The following is a 19581-nucleotide window of genomic DNA, read 5'->3' on the forward strand; positions in this document are numbered from 1 at the left end:
AAGTATATCTGATGAAATGCCCTTGAATATAAAAAATAATTTAATAATTTATCAGCTAACCCTACTCAAATATATATGGATAAAAAACATAACATGCTTAAAATTGCACAACAATGATAAGAATAAATTTCACAAGTTGAAATCATGAGTCAATTGAAGCTAGACCACCATGGAAAACCTGGAAGCACTGGACGGCCGTTTCGTCCTGGCACGGGACTCCTCAGCAGTGCGCATCCACGATCCCGCACCTTGCAGGATTCGAACCCAGGACCTACTGGTTTCACGCGCGAGCACTTAGCCATTAGACCACTGAGCCGGCATCCAACGGTGTTAATGTCTAACTTCAACCAATCCACGAAGTTGCGCCACCGTACACCACAGTGAGTTCCTTTCTCACAACGGATCTGGTTGAACTCCACTGGTAACGACTTCTCACTAGAACTCCAGGAGTATCTCCTGAAGTCAAAATAAATTTGTTTTATATAACTCATCTATCTATTTACTTGAATTGACTTAAACGCTATTATTTGTTTCTGTGATAGGTTACGACTAGTGACACTATAACATGGCTCATCAAACAAAAATCAGCAAAGCAGGTTAAAAGCTGGGTATTCTAACTGATAAACAATCACTTCACAAGTATTACATTAAATTGTAGTAAACGTGAACGGGTGTAGAAATATATTGAATATTATGAAATAGTCTGATAAGTTGAGCTATGAACAATAAAACTGAATAAACAGTATACATAACGTACATCCTAATGTTGACTAGTACAAAAGAGTTTTTCAGCATACTACAATCTGAATAATTGCATAAAACTTGTTCATTAATTACAGGTACTTGTAATAGTGAAAACTTAGAGCTGATGTTATTGTTTAACAAGTCAGCTTTCAGCATTTTAATTTAAAATTGTTTGAGAGAGTATTATCAATGACATTCGTAATATCCAGAAATGAATGTAAACGTGGAAACATATGAATCACTGAATATTAGATCAACAATTTGAAGGTGAAAACTGACCACGAGGTCTGTATATTTAGGGTTTACTATCTTGCAGGGTTGTCATTTCTCGGATTTCAATGACTGTTTAGCTAATTTAACTCACACTTTAGAGTTTATTTCATTTAGTCCAACTCATATGGTCCGTAGTCACCAAAAATAGTATTTTGGTTTAAATTTCAGTTCATCAAAGCATAATTCTATTACAATCAATCCAATAATATAACCTGTAGCCAATAACAATAATCTTTCACAAATAAAGATTCAAACTGATCTTAACCACCACTGAAAACCTGGAAACGCTGGACAGCTTTTTCATCCAAACAGTGTGAATCCACGACCCAACATACGGGAATTAAATCTTCGGTTTCACACACGAACGCTTAACCTCTAGACCGCTGAGAGAACATTTAACGGTCTAAACGTTTAACTTAAACATCATCCGGATACTACTTTGAGAAAAAACTACACTACATCACTGCCATGAATTATCATAGATAATAATTTATAAAACAGATATAAATCATTTAAAACAAAGTAGCCTAATAACTGAAAACCAAAAGTGAACAAACCTCTATAGCAGATAGTACAATCTTTTGTAATGCAGGTATAAGATTTGAAGGATAAGAAGTAACATCTGAACAACTATTAGACAGATGATTTTGATTACAATCATCATTAGTAAAATTCATTAGAGATCCAAGTAGACTGTGTAAATATTGTCCATCGTGTTGTTGTAATTGTTCTGTATCAGTAGTGGAACGTGTTTCAAATACAAAACACGATAAAACAGCTGCTAAATCAGGAGCCGATAAATCAGTGAATGAACCATTTAGTAATAGTTGAGTAATTAACACTTCCATTTTTGTCAATTCACAAGCAATTCGACCTGAATTAATGCAACAAAAAAGAAGTAAAAAGACGAATAGATTCAGTTATTCAGAGGCTGAGAAAAAATTAAGGTTTACAAACAACTTTTCAGATCTGATATGTGGTTATCAATTGCAATATATCAGTCGAACGCTTCACGTAAGCAATAACAAAAGATCCAGGAACGAATATACATCATAGCACAAAAACTAGGTTAAGCAGAGTTTCATGTTGACTACTTCTAAGTTTAAATAGTGTTGTAAATAAAAATAATATATTTGTAATATCCCAATGAGTAGAAAATTGGATTTTTCTGACGTTTCGTGGCTTAGTGTAAGTCACTTCTTCAGAGAATAAATAACCAAATTAAATTAATCCAAGTTTAAATAGTACAATGGAACAATGCAAGAATAATATTTGATCAATCAAAAACAGGTCTGAGCAAGTTGATGTCATGTCATTTCTGTCAAGGTGATTCATAAGTGATATGTATGTAAATTTGTGTATGTATGTGTGCATTGTTTAAGAATGAACACTTGTGTGACCTATATGGTAAGAAAGGATAGAGTTTAAATTTGTAATATGAAAGTGTGAAATTGTAAATACGATCAGACTGAATGGTTAGGATAGATGGTCCAAGTAGGATGTATGGTAAGGCCTTCTTTTCTATTGAGAGAAGTAGGATTAAGCATTATATGGAACGCCTCGGCTACCCTCCTTTCTTTGTAGTTAGAAAAGCCTTTTTGCAATATTTTGATATTTTTAAAATCGATTTGGTGGTTGTTGAAAATGGCATGAACTGCTATTGCCGAGTTAATTTGAAGTTGGTTCAATTCTACCGGATTGTTAGGAGGTTTCTTTGTATACCTAATATGTTTTTTGGCTCTAGTCACGATTTCGCGGGATGACTCTCCAATATAATAGGCATCACAATCGATACAACCTAATTTGTAGACGCAGTTCTGTGTGGACATGAAAGGGATTTTTTCTTTCAGGCGAACTAAAGTATTACGTAGTGTGTTCGTTGTTTTGTAATACACTTTAATTCTGTGATGTTTTAAGATTCTTTGAATTTCTTCTGTTGTGCCATGAAGGTATGGTAGGACTACAGTGCCAATCCAAGGCATTTCATTCGAATCATTATTATAATGTAATAAACTGTTTTGTTTTAATATGCTTCTAATAATCTTCATAGGAAAATTATTAAATTGTAAGATGCTAATTATATTCATTTGTTCTTTTTGTTTGTCTTCCTCTGATGTGATGATCTTGCTAGCTCTTCTAAAAAGATTTAAGGCTAGCGAGATCTTAGCACTGAAAGGATGTGCTGAATGGAAGTCAATATAACGATTTGTTCAGACCTGTTTTTGATTGATCAAATATTATTCTTGCATTGTTCCATTGTACTATTTAAACTTGGATTAATTTAATTTGGTTATTTATTCTCTGAAGAAGTGACTTACACTAAGCCACGAAACGTCAGAAAAATCCAATTTTCTACTCATTGGGATATTACAAATATATTATTTTATTTATAACAATCAACCCAATGCTCAATTTATTCGAAATTATCAAATCAAACCTTGGTAATGACACCTATTAAATAGTGTTGGTTTGACAGAATGGAAATAGTATGGAAAAAATATAGGTATAGCAAAGTCATATGAACAGTACAAACAGTACTGACTAGAAGAGTTGGATAAAATATTGGAATAAGACTTGATTTACTCAAGTGCACGTGACATTCTCTTGGGACATGTTGAACAACAATCTGAAAAAATCCACGAAACGTAGAATATACAGTATTCTGCGAGTAATTACTTTTAAATGTTTTCTGAATGACAGCAGCATTGAATAAAAATCTGAAACGATCACTATATTTCGCAATCGCATCATCAATACGGTCAATAATAAAACAATTGATTGATTTTCGTGAAATGATGTAAACAGAGGGTAAAAGTTTCATTAAATCGATAATAAAATCGAAATTCGGTAAAAAAAAAAAAAACAAAAACAACATATAAAACAGCTTGATATCAAACAACTTTTCATCGTCATTCTTTTGTATGACAATGATTTATGGTAATTTCTCTTATTGCCCATACAGTGTGTTACAAGAAGTCGAGAAGAAAAAAACCCAACATAAGTTTATGATAAACGGATAAAGTAACAATCTATCGATAAACATTTAATTTAATAATACGTTTCCAATTAGATGATATTTTAAATCTAACATGAAATAAAATGAATGATTAAACATTATTCATACTGATTTAGTGAATTAGTGATATTGATAGTCAGTCGCTAAGATACTTTGTTATTGAAATCTTCATTATGATGTAACTCACCTATCAAATACAGGTTTATGTCATTTGAATTTGAACTATACCATTTGAAGGAGGACTAAATATATTGTCCAACTGCTCAAAATGCATTAGATAAAACAGGATCTGAACCTGTAACGACGTACTGATTGAAAACTAAATATTTAAACCGTTAAGCGACTGTTCATCTAGTCAACCTTTTTTTACGATCGATTAATGTGTAAATTTTTTGCGAAGCGATAATATATATAATTTCATACCACTCAAAAAGAGTTTTTTTCCTTACAATTTAAAATACAGTATATGATAAAAATAATAAAAATGTCTAACCTTTTAAAGTCAAACAACCAGTATGTGTTGCTGAATCGATAAAACCCAATTCTTCAAGAACACACAAACGTTTCACATACTCCGTATTTAATTGTAACTGCGAATTAGATAAACTATCTTCAATTCGTTTTACAGCCCATCTTCGACGGCAGGTACGATGAATCAGTTCCAAATGTGCTACAAGATCAGGACAACTAATCGGAGCCAAACGCTGAGTAATAACCGATGTCAGAAGTGGTGTTGTTAGTTCATCACTGAGTAAAGCGTGTTCATCAAACACACAAGCATCCTAAAAATTTAAATGATCACAAACAAATTATTTATAGATAGTGACAGTTGTATTATGAAGGTTTGAAGAAGTACTCTCTAAGCGATATGAGATTAAAGCACTCATATTTCAACAGACTGGTAGACTATGAATTCAAAATCCAGCTTGACAATGATGATGTAACTCACTAACAGGTTTATGCACCCAAACATTGAGCCAAATCTTTTAGGTGCTAGGCAAACAGCCCCGTTGCTGAAACTGAAGCAAATATGGCAGGACTCAAACATGGAAACTAGTGGCTGGAAGATGAATTCGCTAGTGAAAAAAGTGTCACCACTCCAGCTTAACAATAATAAATGTGATGACTAATCAATTATAAAAACTGTACTTGAGTAACTACTGGAAAACCGCAGTGCAAATATTTTATATAAACAAAAATATGGGAACAATAGGAAAATGATAAACGTGGTTTATATAATAGTAAAAAATTTTTAGATCAAATTGACTTATTCACCATGTTCCTTGGTATACTACCCGCATGTCTAAACCCAATTAAGTGCAGCAGGAATCGAACCTGGGACTTAACCATAAAGCCACCGCTCTCTAGGAAAAGAAAAATTCCCAAACTTGTGACAAAATGAAAAACAGGATAACGGCCATGTCTTTTTTAATCATCAATGTTTAACTATTGATATAACTTTTGTTATCGTATTTTATTATTCTTACTACTATCAGTATTCTTACTTATTATGTGTGGTGACTTATTCTATTTCATTGTGATCATTGACCCATATTGCCTTGATTGGTTTGACATTTTCGTATAAATATTCATGTATATTAAAGCCTGGTGACGATCTAATTGAAAACAATTGTTCGCTTATATGTGTTGTTCTAATTTTCACAATTGGAATCTTTAATATATATATATATATATATATATATATATATATATATATTTTACTGTGCAACATGATAATTACCTCCTCTGAAATTCCTTTGAACTTCAATGATGTTCTTAAGTCAACTTTAGTAGGGCAGTTAACTGGTAGACCAAACATCGGTGACATAGAAGATTCCGGCATCAATGAAATTACAAGATTAAATAAATTCGCATTTAATTCATCCATAAGAACTAGGGGATCACAATCACTTGCAGTCGAGTTTGAACCAATCACTAAATGCATACCAGCTTGTTTAGCTGCTATTTGCTGACGATGACGTTTAATACCACGAAGTAATAATTCTGATGGCGTTATATTTGCATTATTTACAGTATTATTACAATATTGTTTTACAGTAAAAACATGATCAGTAATTCGTACAAATGATCGAATAGACAAATTGGATAATAACGTTAAACGAGCATAACCATCTTCCATTGACTAGTGGAATTTATAATGAAAAATAAACGTAGAATCATGAAAAGACAATACATTTTATGAATTTTACCTGAGAAAGAATTCCAAAATAACAAATTTAATTAAATAACAGAATATTTAATTATGTATGATAATAAGCATAATTTCATAATCCAGTTCGCTAAACTGTACGTATCAGAACTGTTCAACTTAGAAATGAAAGCAACAATTGCACTAAACTGATATACGATAAAATACAGGTGTAGAATTAGCTAAATCTTAATTTTAATGGTATTTGATGAATAGTTAAAAACAGAAAAAGAACATCTTATTATCGTTTAATGACTAAATAGAAGTTCAAAAAGCAATAATTTATTTAAAGAACGCTTCATTTGTTATTGACTCGACATAAATAGATTACAACATTAACTCTTGATGTATCTGTGGCGATCAATGCGTCTGTACGTTTGAAAAAACTTCTGTAAGAATGACTACAATAGCGTAAATGACAGTTGGTATTGTGGTGTGTGCTACTGGTGTCGATAGATATAAATAGTATGTAGCACCAAAAGAAAGTGAAATGCCTGAAGACAGAAGGTTGAGAAAACGGAAGAGAACAAGAACAGAGAGTGATTGGTATGGGGACGAAGGAACAACAAAATCTGAGACAACTGATGGATATCTTGCAAATGAAGTATTTACTGTACGGTTCTCAGATTTTTACCAATATATTCTGCAATGTTGTATTAAAGTACACTTGGTTATCCCCGCCGGTATTCTCGTTCACTAAAGTATCTGTGTCTAATGTTCATAACACTTTATCAACAATCAAAGTGAGGTCTAAGAGCACGCAAATATGGAAACTGGTGAGGCTTAGGAAATGTACAAAACTGTAAATCAGTGTTACAAGGGTTGATAGAAAGTAATTATAATAATAAATACAGTGAACGTTATTAGCTTATGCAAATATTTTCAAATATTAAACAGATAAATGTGCGTCACGTTCAGAAATTATTGGAAAAAAACTTTACTGAATATAAACAAGTAATGTAAAGCAATGCGCAAAAGATGGGCTGAATGAGAAGAGAATAAAGACAGAAAATGGCAACAAATTTAACAACATATGATAATTAAATATGGTGCAAAACCTCAAAAATCACGTCCTTAATTCTAATCCACCCATTCCTATAGTATAACTTTACTGAAATGTCATTCAAATTTGAATTTAAAGCAAAAATCCAAAGGTTATTCTCTCGATGACAGCTGGCTTGTGTTAAATGTATTATTTTTAAGGATAATATTTGTTGGAGATATTTTGTATAAAAGTATACTATTGTACCAGAAATAAAAAGGCACTATTCTAATGGTCATTTTTTTGATATCAGTTCATTTATGTGTGCGAAGAGGAATTGCGTCTAATTATATCAAATATCAATCAGTATTTTATTTATTGCCACGTTTGCATGATCATTTATTATAAACATTTAGGCTTACTTTCACGTTACAATGGAAATAATAAGTACTGAATTGCTTCAATACAACTAAATATGAACCGTTTCGCGTCATCTCAAATATCACCATTTGACCCTTGACTTCCCATTTCCTTCACATACGAGCGAAATATGGTGGGTATAATTAAACAATTATTATTTACTAATGTCACATAATTTCCGAGTGTTAATTGTTAATTAGAAGTTATTGATCAGCCGTTGCAAAGAATTTGTGAATAAATATAAAAACTTCTTACAAAAATACCATATTTTAGAAAAAAAATAAATTCATAGTGATAAATATGCATACAATAGAACTGGTGATAATGAACTCTGTATGACAGTCAATTGAAAGATAAATGTTTGATGGATACATTTTTTTCAAATGTGCTCGACTTCTGTGAAGTTCATTTCATGTGGAATTATGAAAATATGAGGCATTTTACTTGTTGATTTATGGAACAAAGATAATTGGATAGTAAGCAAGGTAGTAGTCAGAAGTAGTCAACAGGATACCCTGAATATAGGTTTCGTGCCACCTGACACTCGTTAGCATAGTGTACCAGTAATTTTGAGGGAATTGATGCTTCCTGTCGGAATCGACCACGTGTCACCCAGCTTCATTTGAATTAGTGGCCATATTGCAAATTGGTCAATAGAATTTTATCAGCATTAAAAAGGACTTGACATATATAATACTGGTCACCACTCAGTGGCCAAGCAACTGTAAATTATTGGTTAGTACTATATACAAACTAATGAGCGATGTGATTTATTACCTAATTAGGTGTTCCTATAAAGAACTGTGCATCTTGAGCATGTGTTTCGTGGTAGTGACGTACGTAAGTAAGAGAATTGTCACAATAAACTTAGAAAGAGGTTTTCAAAGTTCTTGTGAGTAATCGTGATGTGTATAGTCGACCAAGTCAGAGGAGGGCAACTCGTTGATGACCATGCGTTCAGGGTATATATATATATATATGTACTTACCTCAGGTGTATAAACAGGCATTAATTGTGGAGGGTATGGTGTATTAGACAGTTGAGAATCTTCACCTTCTTTCAAAATATCCTCTTCATCAAATTCATTGCATTGAGTAGTGTTATCGTTAATATTTTCTTGTTTTCTATCATTTACATCATTCACTGAAACGGTCTGATTTATCGATTGATGATTACACTTTTTAAATGATCTAGAATGATTTGGTAAATTAGACGATTCCCAAGTGATAATATCGCACTACAAGAAAGGAACAAAAAATACTAGAATCAAGTGCGCAAAACCAATCAAACAATAATCTGTTGGCATTAAAAAAGGAAAACAAAGTATTTTAGATGATTAAATTAATATTGTCAAGAGGTTAGAGTCCAGACTATTACATTTTCTTATTAGGATCTATCGGAATAAATTGACTGACTGATTGATTTTCAACTAATTAGCACCCGAATGCCCTGGTACGGCTGAGAGTGGAGAGAGTCTGCTCTCCCTCTCGAAATGCTCTCACATGGCCACACGTATATAGCCTCTGCCAGGGAAGTCCTACTCACTGCCTTCTCGTGGCGGGGGTGTTGTTTACGAAAACGAGAGGAGAAAAGCGAATTTCCGGCACTTTAACCGGATTCCAAACCAATGGTGCACATGGGCTCCAGTATCCTGCGGGAATAAATGGCGTATGAACCAATTGTTGGTCACCGGCTACCATGGGACTGCATCTCCTCACGATGCTCCACTGCCTTGTGGATCAGACCTCCAGGTCGAAGGCTCAGGAAGTGGCCCCCTAAGAAAACCACCTGCTTCAGTTTGGGTACCCGGGCAGTACCACAGCCCTCACACATGTCGAATGAGATTTGTGTGGCGCATATGCATTTGGTGCCTCCTTGTACCAATATCTATGTGTTGAAATAAATAAATAAAATAAAAAGTGGACAAATAGTGAGTGTTAGAAGATCCCTCATAATTTTTTTCTATTACACTAATTCACATTTTCTTGAATCCTATCTTTTATAGCTAGTCTTTTGTATTACCAATATAACACTTACTAACCCTACTATTCTTGAATTCACGTTAACAATTTAATGTGAGGACTAAGCAACTTGAACCAATGTACACATGCCAGGTTCTTCGTTGCGTAAGATTAACTGATGAAAGTGGAAAAGTCCATTTTGTCTTTTACATTTGATCTAAAATAAATCGGTACAACTCACTTGTATTTCACTTTCGTTCTTGATTTTTTTCTTTGTTAAATTAACCAAAACACCTGGTACTAACCAATTGGGTTGTTTTGTTGTTACTTTATTATACAATGATGAATTATCAGTTTGTGGTAGATTAATAAATACTATACGACCTGGACAGAAGACTTTTTGTAGATCAGTTAGATTTTCTTCAGAAAGTAAACGGACAATGGATGATGTAAGCTTTTGATAATTGCAACAGGACTAATTTATTTGCAAAAAAGATGAAGATAAACAAAAGAATAACATTTGTAAAAATCTGATGATCAGAGAGAAAATATAACTAATTATTTCACATACATAAGTACACAAACACATTAAATGTGAAATTGTATTTGCGAAACTTTCACTGATTGAAATTTCATTAGTATCAATGATACACAACTAACCGATCGACTCCGAGATTCTTCGGGGAAATAATAATCATCATCAAGTAAATTTTGACTTTTATTTCCCCAAAGAAGTTCGTACCGGATTTAAATCTTTACAAAAAGAAAATACAGTAAAAATATTTCAAAAATGTGCAAGCTGATGACAACTTATGTACCTATTTAATCTGAGCCAATATAATAATAAGAAGAAAAAACGGCATAACACATTTAAGTGAAGATACTTTCAGCATTCACATCCATCACCCTGTCATAGTACAATTATGAAACTTAATCTCTACAAACCACTAAATATACAATAAAGGAAAATCTAGTGATGACAATTACAAAAACATGTACAAGTACATGCGTGCATGAAACAAAATAAACTTGAAATATGTCACTTTTTTGGTACATTAAAGAAAATACTTGGACTAACGAAGCATAACTTCAGAAATATATTGAAAAGCAGTGAACCATAGATAATATGAAATTGGTTACTTTACATTGTGATTAATTTCTAACAATCATCGACAACTCCGAGCGTAACATCTTCCTTGACGAGATGGTTGAGTTTGATGATGACTCAATCAAGCTACAGTGGCTGGAACATATGTACCTACCTTTAGGTCGGTTGAGGAACGGTAAGATTAAAAGCAGCAACTCAATGTTCGAAAGTCAAGTCATACTAGTGACTTTAGAGAAGGACGATGTCAGTAAGTTGTTCACCACAAACAACTAGCAACTACTGACTGTCCACAAAGGAGGGAAAGGGTAAGAAAAAGTCAACCCTGAAAATGTCACACCTTACCTTACCCTATGGATTTTCGTCTCCGGTGGTAAAATTTGCTAAGTACTCATCTAAATTACAAAAAATCAGTGTGACCGGCTTTCATCAGTTGCTCCTCGTGCTCTGTAATTACGCTCCCGGGTAACTTAACTCAGTTTCCTTTTCAAGTCCCTCGAGAAGGAATATCCTTCTATGATTTGGAGAGCCGGGAAGTGAAAACCGTCCCCATATCACTAAGAGCACTCGAGATCAACTGGGTAACGATATGAATCCAAAACAAAACAGTGCCAGCAGTATATAGGTGTGTAAAGTTGAAATTTGACAAATAGTAATCTACAAGCATCAAACAAAGAAGGAAATCCGAAATACGCAAGTCTGTTTATCGTTCATTTTCTGACCAGTTAACAATAATAGGTGATAATGCCCAGTCTCCATATTAACAATATAAGGTGATTACCATAGAATACGTATCTATGGTTTTTTAGTGTATCTGCCTCTTAATTATAAATGTGTGTGAACTACAGGGTGTGTTCATAGAAGCCATATGAGAATAATTTAATATGACTGAAATGAAATCCCCCGTGAAAATGGCACTCGTAATATATAGCACTGACCTAATAAATGAACGGAAAAATGCTAGATATTAGACCTTTATTGAATATTGAAAAACGGATGATTATCTTCACACCTAAAAACTAAATATTAAGATTAAAAACGATTATAAAGTCGTTTTAATCAAAATTTTCACTTCAAAAATTGAACACTTTTGATATAGTTTCTTTTAGATTTTATAAAACAGGATTAATCCTTGTGGATTAAGAGAAGTGAAACGTTTAAATTAAATAGTTTCTTATTAAACATATAACAAAGATATTTTATCCTAAAATAAAGATAAAATCTAATTGTAAGTTAGTTCACTTACATGCATATATACATGTATACAATGTTGAAATTATCAATGTTACCAGAACACAAATGACATATGTTTGATTTTGCAACATGTTAAACATGCAATCTGTTGATCTCTTGCAGGACCCACTTATTTCATGGATTATGAAATAAACTATTCACTCATACAAGCTGTTTAACACAACCCAACGTAATTTACTCTACAAAAGTGGTTTTTTTAATTCTCCTATACAATCTGGATGTCTGATAACAAAGAAAATTGGGAGGTAGTAAAAGGACCAATCCATAATGTTTTTATGCGATTTGGTCGTCTCTAGGAATAAAATGTCTTCTGTGAAACTTTAACACAATGAAGATAATAATTTGTTGGAAGTTTACAACACCAATATTATAATAAACATATATATATATATATATATATATATATATATATATATATATATATATATAACAAACTAACCTGATAATAAGTAGTCATTGCATCACAACAACTTATTTGACCAAAAGGGCATTTCACTTGTAAAATAGGTTCACCGATTGGTACAGATAAACGAGAAATATTATTCATAGATATTGTAACTTTACTATTTGAACTACGAGCAATTTGATGAGGTATATTTGATGATAATCCAGCAGGTGGTATAAGAGTAGTTGTTTCATCGAGTTTTTTGCGTAAAGCTGACAACCATTGCTTACGGTCAAGTTCACGTCTAAGATTGGCTGCTTCCATGAAACTTCGTCGCATTACATCCTTCGTTTATGCATAAATAAATAAATAAATAAATAAATAAATAAATAAATATATATATATATATATATATATATATATATATATATATATATATATATATAAAGAGTAATTGCAAACGAGTACAGAGATTAAAATCAAATTCTTAATATTAATTTCGTTGCAAAACAGGCAAACGAATATGTACCACATACACGTAAACAGACAAAAGAAAACAAACGAAAATTATTACACAATTCTACACATTGGATTTCAGCTGAATAGATCATCATTTTTTGTAAAAAGACAAAATAATATGAAAAATAAAATACACATAAAATTAATGTATCCACTTATTATCAATAACGAAATTACCTGTGGAGTTAACCAATTAGTTCGATGTAAATGTAATATCATAGAGTAGGTGATTTTAAATTTCGAAACTAATTGAGTTTGTCTTCCAAGAATAATATCACACAGTGTATGCTCAGATGGTAAACCCGAACTACCTGGTGTAAGTGATTTACCAATTCCACCAAGTAGAATAATTACAGAACCGGAAGCATCTAAACCACGACGACCTGCACGCCCAGCCATTTGTGTATACTCACCTGTAAGTATGAAACATTTTTTAAACGAGGAAATAAAAAGATAGAAAAAAAGTTTACAGTGATTGCATATATAAACACAAACTATCTAACAATATATCACTATTAGTAAAAGCTTGAATTATTACACTATTGGCATACACAACAGAATTTCTGATTAATCCTTGTTGGCATGCATATATATATAATGTATGGATTGCTTCGATATAGTCATTTTGTTAGGATTATTTTAAAATGAAAGAATTGTGGCTAGTAATGGAATCTAGGATGCACTAACCGTCTTACTTAAAACTCGTCAGACAGATATATCTGCATTCAAATATTGATGTTTACATTGGGACTCGAACACCACACCTTTCTTCAAATAATAGCTCATTATCCACTGAACTACTAAATCCATATAGCCACCAATTTCTAAATGAGTACGATGTTTATGCCATTATTAGTGAGGGTTGGAATTATTCCGTTGTTGACAAATAGGACTGAGTTTTTGATCAGGTTTTGTTGGTACATGTCCATTCTGTACAGATTATCTTGATATAACTATGTTGCGTCTGCTGTGATCACCGAGGGGTAAGTAATAGTGACGTTAGACGCAGGATATTAGGGAATGATGGTAAATCTGTTGATGAGGTCGTCGATCTTCATCGACTGAGATGGTTGGGCCACGTGTTACGTATGCCCGAACACCGGTTACCACGACGTGCAATGCTAACTGGTGTTCGGGATGGTCGGAAGAAAGTTAGGGGCGGCCAAACCAAAACGTGGAATCAGTGCTTGAAGTCACTAACTTCTAGTCTGAGCCATGTTGGGAGATGCAGACTACTTTGTTGGGGTCCGCGTGACTTTCGTAACCAATGGTTGGAGACATGGCTCAGAATCGATCACAATGGCGTCGGTGTATACACTCTCTGTCTTCCCTTAAACTAAGAGATTAAAATCGCTTTATATCTTTCTTTCTACTAACTAATTCTTTCTTCCTATACTATATCCTTATATGCAATCTTTCTCCTATATATTACCACCTTTGACCAAACCACCCCTATGAATCCGGTGTTCATCTTGCTGTGCTAATGCGGTATGGCAACCTAGACCGATGCACATATGTGCCTGGTCCTACGTTTTAGCTGACTGACTGTCAGTCAAAATCCATTTATTATAAAATACCTTATCAATAAACTATAATGAATTTCTCCACATAAATTGGGCAATAACGAATTGTACTTTAATAAGTGTTCATTGAATTCTACAAGTCGAAAATGTATTCACCTTAGTCTTCAGTAGACTAGAGGTTGATCGATGTACAACTGTGAATTTAAAGAATATTTTCGTGATTAATAAGGATTACATAACAACACTGCCTTATATATAATCTGGCAATAATTTGGCAAGATATCCATAACTAACTATAGTAACTAACAAAAGTAGTGGACAATAATAATTCAGAAAGCTTTCCCTAAAAAATGAAATTTACTTGAAGTTACACCATAGAAATCTTCATGATAATGTTCATAATAAGCATAAAACAAGCAAATGTACACATTTCAACTATTCTGCTTTTTAAAAAAAAACAGTTACAAATTGTACAAATGATTAAATGGTGAATTCACCAAAAAACTCGATCTTCTTTCATTCTCAACAGATAAACTGTGTCAACAATTAAAAAAATAATGGTCTTGTTCAATAAATATAAAATTAAATACCATTAACTTAATAATAATGTAGAGTGATACAATGTGTAACACATATGTGAGATTTGTATGTTATAAGTGTGTTACTAATGAGTAAATAGTTTTTTATCTAGTAATCTCCTGCTTATACTTCATCAGCTGTTAATTGTACGTTGTCAGAATGGAGACTGTAGTAATTTTTCAAAGTTGAATCACTGAGCCCATCTAAGCTAAACCACCACTGAAAAGCTGGAGGCACTAGACAGCCGCTTCTTCCTAGTATGGGACTCCTCAGAAATGCACATAATTATTCTAATCCTGGTTAAGACAATTCTCATCTGTTCGAACATATTGAAATGATCCCTTTCGCGTTTGTCCGCTTAGTTACTGTTATTGTTGAGTTTATTTCTATGAATGTGAGCACTTTTAAACGCAAGTTAATCATTATTTAGTGAACAATCACTTATTTTTCAGATACATACTCATATAATAAATATTTGGAGAAGCCAAGAGAGTCGTCTAATCTTCACTGATCTCGAGTGAGTTATTCCAGTGGACGTAAAAGTACAGAAGTGAAACTTCTTTATAGAGTAAGGTTGCTTAAATCACATTAGGGTGGTATGAAATAAAAACGTGACATGAAATGATTGAACTAGTCCAGCACTATTTACTGAATTATCAGATAAAAGCTTTCCTCTATCAATATTAAAGGTTAAGAACGTGAAAAAGAAAAGAAACTATTAATAAAATAAAATAAACACTGACTTGAATTTAAAGGACGACGTTTTTGACCATCAAATTTCTCCAATGTAGTAAAGATTACACAACGAGCCGGCATATTTACACCCATCGCAAATGTTTCAGTAGCAAATAAGATTCTGATTAAGCCACGTCGAAATAACATCTCCACTGTCTAATATTGTGTAAAATAACAAAACAGAACACGCTTTTATGAATAAAAATACAAAATGGTCAAATGAAAAATGAATGTACAAATTAACTATTGGGGATGAAAGGCCCCTAGAAATCACCTGGTAAACGTCTTATTTTTGTAATTTTACCTTTAAAAATTCGAATTTCTTATTTTCGCCCCAAAAGCGTCTATTTTTATTTTTACCTTTACTTTGTATTTCCCTTATGGGTTCATTTCCACTTTTAATACGCTATTTTGCGAGGTTTATCAGGGACATTTTTATGCTGTATATATACGCTTGATTTGTGTGCTTGTTGACTAGTGCTTTCTACTGCTTGTAGAACATACTTTCCCCTCGACTGAATATGGGGAGCAGTGAATAGTATAGCTTCTCTTGTCGCTGTGTTGCTGATCTTTTGTTCCGTTCGCCGATTTCTAAGTGATCTCGTAATCTCCTCAATCATGGCATTAACAGTCAGTCATAAACAACGTAGAGCTTGGAACATTAATGAATCGCGTCATATACCACACCACATCCTAAGACAAATGACAAAGCAATAGTAGAAGTAGTAACAGAATCAATTGTAGCAAAACAGATTACGTCTAGACAATATGATTCGCCAAAAAAGAATAAATTCACAGAATAAAAAGTACAGGATAACTTTAAAGCTTATGATTTAAAGGAAGACTGACAGCGAATGAATCTACACGACAAAAAACCGATCCTGAGTTATATCGCCTTAGTTAACAAAGGAAACTATAAGAAGTCATTTGTTAAAATTACGGGCTAGAACAAAACAATTATCTCAACGTATGAAGTTCATTGGGATCAGGAAGCGACCAATGTTAGACCACCATGAAACCTGGAAGCACTGGGGGGCGGTTTCGTTTTAGCATAGGAATATTCAGCAGTGTGCACTAACGATCGAAGGTCCTGGGCCCGAATCCCGCGTGCGAGACCTGAAGAGATCCACAAAACTATCAGTTGATTATTCATTCATCATAAATACAATCATCCTTCACACCTATTCGTCTAAAAACTATTTTCTTCCTAGTGCATCTCATTATCTGTTTATTACGTGACTTTCTATAGCTTTATTATTGATGCAACAACTTTCTATTTACAAATAAGATCGTATAGCATAAGTAAATAACACCATCAACTACCATATAAACTGAGTCCAATGCCGACTTATAAGTCAATGAATATAGATGATGTTTGAAGCTGTAAAATTTTTCAGTGTCTCAAGACGATAACAAAGACGGTAATCTGATGGATACACCCCGTGCTTAGACCTGAAATCATATTGGTTATTACGGTCTTCTGTTGTCTAACTACCATTAATGCATGAAATAATCATGAACTATGGGAGTGTAGAGACTATTTTAGTCAAATTGGCTTCCTGATGGCTATCATACGAGCGTTCGTCTTTTATTATTAACTGATCTGATCAAAAATTCAGATCAGTTTGAAGGGATTATCCGAATAAAACACAATACATAGACGCCTGTAATTGGCAAACAAGGTTCATGAAGTGAAGTCTACTAAAATAGATCCAACAAGAACCGAGGTATGTATATAATATCTGATAGTAGTAAACAAGTAAATAGCCACAGACTGATAATGATGAATTCTCAGAACAAGTTATATTCTGCTATGGTTGAGGCGAAATGAAAATACAGGTTCAGCTAGATGTCATGCATTGTAGACGTTTGAGTATAAGGAGGGTAATTTGAAGGCCCGTAAATATAATTAGTGTCCCACTTTTAGTTTTTAAAAGTTAACGTGCAGAAAATATCGGTTGACAAATAGCTTCTAAGAAATTTCACAAAATTATAAAAGATAACTCTCACCTCTTTCAAAATAGGCAACATTCCAGCATGATGAACAGCTAATCCTCTAACAGCTAATTTACTAATAAACTGAACTGAAGCAAGTTGACGATCACATCTTTTTAATCGTTTAGTGACAGAACAATGTAGAAAATTTTTAACTTGTTGTTTTTCACCTGTTTTTAGATGTGAAAGAAACCATAAAGGCAAACTCAACTTCGTACTGAAGCATATTATATTATAATCACAAAGAAGAAACACGTTGTCTAGTTTAAAGTAATAACAATATTGATCAGTAGTGCCCACGGACTGCAGGAAAATGAAGGAACGAAAATTGTACATAGCTACTCAGCTTGCCGGTTACCGAGAGACAATATCTCCTGACATTGTTTCACTGAGGTAGATAGAACTTTAAAGTCAAAAGCTCAGGGAGTGATCTTTGGGTATGGGTGTAAGGGCAGCATGCTACTTCACACACGTACGATGATGAATAATTGGGACGAAAATGTACTGCGCGTTTCCCCTTACTATCCATAATAACAATATTTGAAATCGTTTTACTTGAGGTGAATTTATTTTAAATCGGATGAAGTTTTATTTTATTTTACTAACTGCTATAATCTCTTTCTTCTTACGCTTAATGACCCAGCTATTCCTATTGCTTAGTATTCTCGGACACCGATTCACTCGACAAGTCCCCAAATCAAAACACGGTTGAACAGGAAAGAGATTATATTCCAAATAACAAGGTTAGATGGAAGTAAGAAGCACGTCAGAAGCACAATAGAGAAAATGTCAGTATATTTATAGTTTTTACATAAGAAGATTCCAGAGTATTCTCCAACTATCGACTAGTGCTGATTGGATAAGAATTAGCCAATCAGCGTGCACCAAAGCAATCATGCATTGAGCATGCTTTAATCCAGTCTATATCCCGCTAACACCTCCCCTTTGAGCAGATTCGTAGGATCTGGTGCTAGGGTCCAACTGCAACCGAGTGACTGGCCTGTGCTTTCGATTAGTCCATCGTCTAGGCAATAGAGAAGTATCACTCTTTTCTTGCACAGAAACTGACGTGTCTATTCCCGATGTTTTGATTTCAAAGGTGTCTAGCAGAACATCAAGAGGTAATCGATATTGAATGTTGTTGCTGGCTATCGAAGTTGCTTTCAATTGCTTAGCATGACGTACCCAAACTTCCGAGCCAACTGACACCTCGTAAACCACACTCCCCTTCTTTCTCAAGATCCGACCAGCTGTCCATGTAGGATGTTTCCCACGATAGTCCATAGCAAGTACTTTTTGTCCCACCGTGAACAATCGTCTTTGTGCCCCATGATGTCGGTTGAACTGATTCTCCATCGATAGGTTTCGTTGGGGTTCAATAGCTGGCGTAGGACGGATGACATCGAAATGTGTTCGTATTTTTGTTTTCGGTTTTCCTAGTAACCTATCACCTGTCTTCTTTGGAAGTACTGGGGTGTCCAATGATGAACGCGATACGTTACAGACACTGTTAATTGGTACATCCATTATTCCAAGTTTGTCTAACATATCTAGACCAAGAAGATCAAGGTTTGGCCGTTCTGTTAGGTAACATATTCCTGTACAGTTAGTTCCATTGAAGGAAAATTCACACTGTAATTCACCAACCAGTCTTAGCACACCACCTGATGCGTTTTTAGCCGTTTTCTTAGATGGTTTCATTGGCGGTTTACCCAGCAAGTTATACGTTTCTCTAGAGACTAACGTGATATCTGATGCTGTGTCAATTTGAAGACGAGCTGATATGCCGTTGATCTGGATGGTCACATACTTTCTCTGAATGTCATAGTTTGTTTGAAAGGCAGCTACCAGAGAAAGAGATTTAGACTCGGCTGATTTCAC

The 19581-nt window shown here is 33.7% G+C and overlaps 1 protein-coding gene across 1 annotated transcript in view; it reads right to left on the bottom strand.

The window, feature by feature from the left end:
* Nucleotides 1-19581, bottom strand: part of SKIV2L_2 (Helicase SKI2W) — a 46155-nt gene that overhangs the window by 1593 nt on the left and 24981 nt on the right. The window contains exons 7-14 of the mRNA XM_051210478.1: nucleotides 15714-17870; nucleotides 13046-13281; nucleotides 12404-12694; nucleotides 9847-10080; nucleotides 8633-8881; nucleotides 5775-6243; nucleotides 4527-4815; nucleotides 1575-1891 (exon numbers count right to left, since the gene is read on the bottom strand). Coding sequence (XP_051070471.1) covers nucleotides 1575-1891; nucleotides 4527-4815; nucleotides 5775-6173 — 1005 coding nt within the window. The 5' untranslated portion in view covers nucleotides 6174-6243; nucleotides 8633-8881; nucleotides 9847-10080; ... (1 more) ...; nucleotides 13046-13281; nucleotides 15714-17870. The remainder of the gene's footprint in view (nucleotides 1-1574; nucleotides 1892-4526; nucleotides 4816-5774; nucleotides 6244-8632; nucleotides 8882-9846; nucleotides 10081-12403; nucleotides 12695-13045; nucleotides 13282-15713; nucleotides 17871-19581) is intronic.

Source organism: Schistosoma haematobium, chromosome ZW, assembly GCF_000699445.3.
Source record: "Schistosoma haematobium chromosome ZW, whole genome shotgun sequence".
Classification (NCBI taxonomy): Eukaryota; Metazoa; Platyhelminthes; class Trematoda; order Strigeidida; family Schistosomatidae; genus Schistosoma; species Schistosoma haematobium.